This window comes from Microtus pennsylvanicus, chromosome 11 (genome assembly GCF_037038515.1).
Source record: "Microtus pennsylvanicus isolate mMicPen1 chromosome 11, mMicPen1.hap1, whole genome shotgun sequence".
Lineage (NCBI taxonomy): Eukaryota > Metazoa > Chordata > Mammalia > Rodentia > Cricetidae > Microtus > Microtus pennsylvanicus.
The window spans coordinates 71,945,619-71,951,613 of NC_134589.1; the positions used below are offsets into that span (position 1 = coordinate 71,945,619).

At 45.3% G+C, this 5,995-nt stretch overlaps 1 protein-coding gene across 1 annotated transcript; it reads left to right on the forward strand.

Annotated features, from left to right (window-relative positions):
- Positions 1–4,579: 4,579 nt before the first annotated feature.
- LOC142831623 (uncharacterized) lies at positions 4,580–5,648 on the forward strand. Its single transcript, XM_075941831.1, has 2 exons — positions 4,580–5,452; positions 5,517–5,648. The coding sequence occupies exons 1-2, from the start codon at positions 4,580–4,582 to the stop codon at positions 5,646–5,648; spliced, it is 1,005 nt and encodes a 334-aa protein (XP_075797946.1).
- Positions 5,649–5,995: the final 347 nt, after the last annotated feature.

A 5,995-nucleotide genomic window follows, 5' to 3' on the forward strand; every position in this document is an offset into this window, starting at 1 on the left:
AAAGAAATCTTTATTGTTTGAGGGGACAAGCTCATTCCTAGAAGATGTCTGCTGCTGCTTAGTGAGTGTTCTCTTGACAGGATGATCTGTCTGTGGGCTTCTGCTACTCTCTAAGGGGCCTGAAGGTTTAAGACAATGACGTTTGGGAGTCTGGTGCAGGACCCTGTAAAAGCTGATAGGAAGAGAATTCAGTTGCTCTTATCTTTATTTTTGCCTCCAGCCATATGTGGGGGGGGGGGATGAAGCTCATCAGACATCCTTGGCATTTAGACAGACATTCCTTGAGTTATTAACATGCTTATGTGCAGGGTTAGCAGGTGACTGACCGCAAGTAAAGGAGACGTGCAAAATAAGATAGATGCCAGGCTTTCATTCATCCTGCTTTGGTTACTCTGTGGGCCCAAGTGAAGCATCAATGCCTTTAAAAGGCATTTTTATTTAGCCGTGTGTGGTGATACACACCTTTAATCCCAGGAATGGGATGACAGAGGCAGGTTGGTCTCTGGGAATTCAAGACCAGTCTGGTCTATATATAGTGAGTTGTTTTTTTCAAGACAAGGTTTCTTTGTTTAACAGCCTTAGCTGCCCTGAAACTAGCTCTTGTAGAACAGGCTGGCCTTGTTGTGTCAATATTTTAAAAATAAAAACCCTTGATTTTAAGTATAAAATCATGGTTAATAAACTTAAATACTTTTTTTTTTTGGCTTTTCGAGACAGTTTCTCAGTAGCTTTGGAGCCAGTCCTGAAACTTGTTCTGTAGACAAGACTGGCCCTGAACTCACAGAGATCCTCCTGCCTCTGTCTCCCAAGTGCTGGGATTAAAGGCATGTGCCACTATCGCCTGGATAAACACTTATTTTTAAAGTTACCTATAGTACTCTGTGATTTATCATAATTTTTTTTCAGATGTGTAGATGCTTGTACCAGCTGCTGTAATCAACATACATGAACATTTTCTTAGTCCTCCAGTTTCTTTGTATTCAATCCCTCCTCCAGCTTTAAGCTGTAGTGGCCTTTCAATTGTATTTTGAAAAAATAAGGACTGATCTGAAAAATAAGATCTGAGAGTAAAACAGCCCCACTGGTCAGCCTTACAGACCAGGTAATGCTAACACATACCTTTAATCCCAGTAGCCACAATGATACACACCTTTAATCCTGACTTTAACCCACAAACCTATGAACACCTGATTTTCGATAAAGGAGCTAAAAGTATACGATGGAAAAAAGAGAGCATCTTCAACAAATTGTGCTGGCAAAACTGGATGTCAATCTGTAGAAGAATGAAAATAGATCCATATCTATCACCATGCACAAAACTCAAGTCCAAATGGATTAAAGACCTCAATATCAGTCTAAACACACTGAACCTGATAGAAGAGAAAGTGGGAAGTACTCTACAACACATGGGCACAGGAGACCACTTCCTACATATAACCCCAGCAGCACAGACATTAAGGGCCTCATTGAATAAATGGGACCTCCTGAGACTGAGAAGTTTCTGTAAAGCAAAGGACACTGTCACTAAGACAAAAAGGCAACTTGCTGGGAGAAGATCTTCACCAACCCCGCAACTGACAAAGGTCTGATCTCCAAAATATATAAAGAACTCAAGAAACTAGATCATAAAAGGCTAATCAACCCAATTATAAAATGGGGCACTGAGCTGAACAGAGAATTCTCAACAGAAGAAATGGCCAAAAGACACTTAAGGTCATGCTCAACTTCCTTAGTGATCAGGGAAATGCAAATCAAGACAACTTTAAGATACCATCTTACACCTGTCAGAATGGCTAAAATCAAAAACACCAATGATAGCCTTTGCTGGAGAGGTTGTGGAGAAAGGGGTACACTCATCCATTGCTGGTGGGAATGCAAACTTGTGCAACCACTCTGGAAAGCAGTGTGGCGATTTCTCAGGAAATTCGGGATCAACCTACCCCTGGACCCAGCAATACCACTCTTGGGAATATACCCAAGAGAAGCCCTATCATACAACAAAAGTATACGCTCAACTATGTTCATAGCAGCATTGTTTGTAATAGCCAGAACCTGGAAACAACCTAGATGCCCTTCAATGGAAGAATGGATGAAGAAAGTATGGAATATATACATATTAGAGTATTACTCAGCAGTAAAAAACAAGGACTTCTTGAAGTTTGCATACAAACGGATGGAAATAGAAAACACTATCCTGAGTGAGGTAAGCCAGACCCAAAAAGAGGAACATGGGATGTACTCACTCATATTTGGTTTCTAGCTATAAATAAAGGACATTGAGCTTATAATTCGCGATCCTAGAGAAGCTAAAGAAGAAGGTGAATCCAAAGACAAACATATAGGCATCCTCCTGAATATTAACCTTCATCAGGCGATGACAGGAGACAGAGACAGAGACCCACATTGGAGCACCGGACAGAAATCTCAAGGTCCAAATCAGGAGCAGAAGGAGAGGGAGCACGAGCACGTAACTCAGGACTGCGAGGGGTACACCCCCACACTGAGGCAATGGGATGTTCTATTGGGAACTCACCAAGGCCAGCTGGCCTGGGTCTGAAAAAGCATGGGATAAAACCGGACTTGAGGAACATAGCGGACAATGAGGACTACTGAGAACTCAAGAACAATGGCAATGGGTTTTTGATCCTACTGCACATACTGGCTTTGGGGGGAGCCTAGGCAGTTTGGATGCTCACCTTACTAGACCTGGATGGAAGTGGGCGGTCCTTCTACTTCCTACAGGGCAGGGAACCCTGATTGCTCTTTGGGCTGATGAGGGAGGGGGACTTGATCGGGGGAAGGGGAGGGAAATGGGAGGCGGGGGCAGGGAGGAGGCAGAAATCTTTAATAAATAAATAAATTAAAAAAAATAAAATAGAAATAAAAAAAAGATTATATTAAAATGTACCCATAGAATTTCAGTCTGTGGAGGTGAGTGAGAAATTTACATGGAGAGAATAATGATTTAGACTGTGAAAGTCCTTATAGGGAAGCACCAGAATGAGAACTGAGGAAAAAACATGGCCCAATGCCTTTATTGTGTTTTCCAGGAGTAAGGAAACAGTTTACTGTTGGGTAGCTTTAATAACATTACTAAGTTCTGGGATACAGAAATTTTCTTAGTTGTCTAGTATCTGCTGTAGGGTGATTTAAAATGGACAATATGGGCTTGCTGTATGAGAATTATATAATGAAGACGACAGATTCAAGGTTAAAGTATTTGTCATAAGAGTTTAATTTTTGTGAGTTTTTGATTCACATACTAAGGTGAATTTCTTTATGATGTTTTCATACACACATACATACACACACACACACACACACACACACACACACACACATATATATATACTTTGTATTTATTTACCTGTCACTTCCTTCCTCCTTTCCTCCCGTCTTCCTCCCCTTGCTTGTTGGTCCCCTTCTGACGAATGGTCCTCTCTTGTGTTCTCATGGCCACATGAATTTCAGGACAACTTTTTTCCTGCATCTTTATCCCTTTCGTTGTCCTTTCCTATGTCATAGAACCCTTCCTACCTTTATGTCATATATGTGTGTCCACATACAAAAGTTTAGAAAATGCAATATTTCTCTCTTAGTATGGTTTTCTTAGACCAATAAAATTGAATTATGAGAAAGAAATATAAACAACCCTGGCCATTATCTTAACTTTGTAATCAACAGATGCCAAGTACAGAATCTAAGAAAATACAGAACAATGATGTGCACATTGGAGAGAAACTTTCAAAGGTGAAAATAGCTGTAAGTCTTTGTTTAGACACTTCTTGTTCAGTCTGGTTGGGTTTATTTTGAGACTGTATTTAAATAGCCAATATATTTTTACAAGCTTACTGTTAAAATACATAAATAACCACCGAATCAATCGAGATTTCGGGTGAAATGCTCAATATAATGTTTTCTCACAAGGCAAATATAAATAAAAATGTGTCCTTGAATTGAAAAAAAAAGAAATTGTTTAACCTTAAACTTTGGAATGATAGAAGTCTTTTTGATCATTTAATGAATGTACGGTCTTCTGGCTGTTGGTTGAAGAGACGGTGTGGTAGCAGCCATTCAGGCCTGTTTCCTCCGGTGTTCTCTCACTTCTATTGGATGCCTGGAACCTGCTTCAGCCTTGCTAACTCGCTCTAGGTTTCCTCTGTCTCACAGGATCTGGACAGCACCTGTGAGCTCTGGTTCTGAGCTGGGGTGGGGTTGCGGGGAGGATACTGCCGCCTCCAGGGGACGCTTCTGAGCTCGGAGTCCAGCAGCCTCATAGTTCTCTGGCTGGGGCACCGCAGTGTTGCGTGGTTCCAATAGTGGGGGGCGGGGCTGTCTACTGGCTTCCAGACAAGAGGTCGTCCTAAAGTCACTTTTATCAGCAGTAGCGGTTCCTGGTGCGCGCTCTTCCCTCGTGGGGCCTTTGCTCGTGCCCTTTCTTCGCTCACACGTTCCAGCACCGCGTCATAGGCGACACACCCGACAGTGCGTGCCTTACTGTCGGCTCCTTCGGCAGCTAGGGAAGCGTCTTTGAACCGTTGACTCCCTTTGAAGGCGTCGATAGTGCAGTGCTGCCCGGATGGGTGGTTACCTGGGGCGGGCTGGCCCTCACTGTCCGTTCCTGACTGTGTCCACTGGGGACCTCCAGAAGAGGCCCTCGCCGCCGGTCCACAGTGTTTCCCGGTCTCTCCGGGCTAATTCCATGGACCGGTGTCTGAACATGGCTGACAGCCTACCTTTTGAAGATGATGAGGCTTTAGCCGATTCCCAGGAGCACCCTGGGCGCGTGATGGTTGTCCACACGCAGCGATATTTAGTGGAGAAGGTTCTGGACTTACTCATCAGAGTCTTTTCCTCAATGTTCTTGTGTAGTCAGCACAACTCAGTGCCGACGCTGTCAGATTCCAGGATGTTCCGAGGCTCCGTGATCCTGAAGGCGGTCTCTACTAAGGGCACAGCCATACTCTGTTTTGTTCTGGGGCAGCCGATCCTGAATTTGTGGTCTTTTCTCACTGGCTACCTCTCGACTCAATTTAGTGCTCTCCAAGTGAGCAGCAAAAGCAAAAGAGTGCCACAAAAGAAAAAGAAAAACTCCAGTACCTTGAGAAAAGGTGGAGAAGGATTTGCCGAGCAGGAGGAAGGCTCCCCAGTCAGAAAGAGGCCTTCTGATCAGGGAACGGACTCTGATGGTGGTCAATCTGCATTTAGACGCCTGATTGTCAATGATGTACTCTCTTCTTTTATACCTAGACCAGGTCCTTTAGGTTTGGATATCTGTTCCAAGAATTCAGCAAAGAGCTGTATTAAAGAATCTCAGATCGCATTCAAGAGCGCATACAAACGGAATGCCATCGCCAGCTCCTATAGTTCCACTCTAGCACAATGGCCACCCGAGAGAGTTCCTACACGGGCTACCGGACGTGCTGTCCCTCGTACTGCCTCAGGCGCTACGGCAGGAGCTGCTACACAACCTACCCTAGGTGCTGCCCCCGGTTCTGCTTCGCGTGCTGCTGCAGGTGCTACCCAAGGTGCCGCCTCAGATGCTGCTGCAGGTGAAACCCACGGTGCTGTCCCTGGTGCTGCTTCAGGGGATGCCCCAGATGCTGCTGCAGGTGCTACCCGAGGTGCTGCTCCAGATGCTGCAGTAGGTGCTAGCCGAGGTGCTGCCCGAGATGCTGCTGCAGGTGCTACCCGAGGTGCTGCTCCAGATGCTGCTGCAGGTGCTAGCAGAGGTGCTGCGCCAGATGCTGCTGCAGGTGTTACCCGAGGTGCTGTCCCTGGTGCTGTTTCAGGGACTGCTACAGGAGCTGCTGCACAACCTACTGGAGGTACTGCCCCAGGGGCTGCCCCAGATGCTGATGTATACACTACCCGAGCTGCTTCAGGCGCTGCTGCAGATGCTGCTTCAGGTGCTGCTGCAGATGCTGATGCTGACCTAGATGCTGTCTCAGATGCTGTACCATGCACTCTGCCATTCCCCAGCCAAGACTCATCC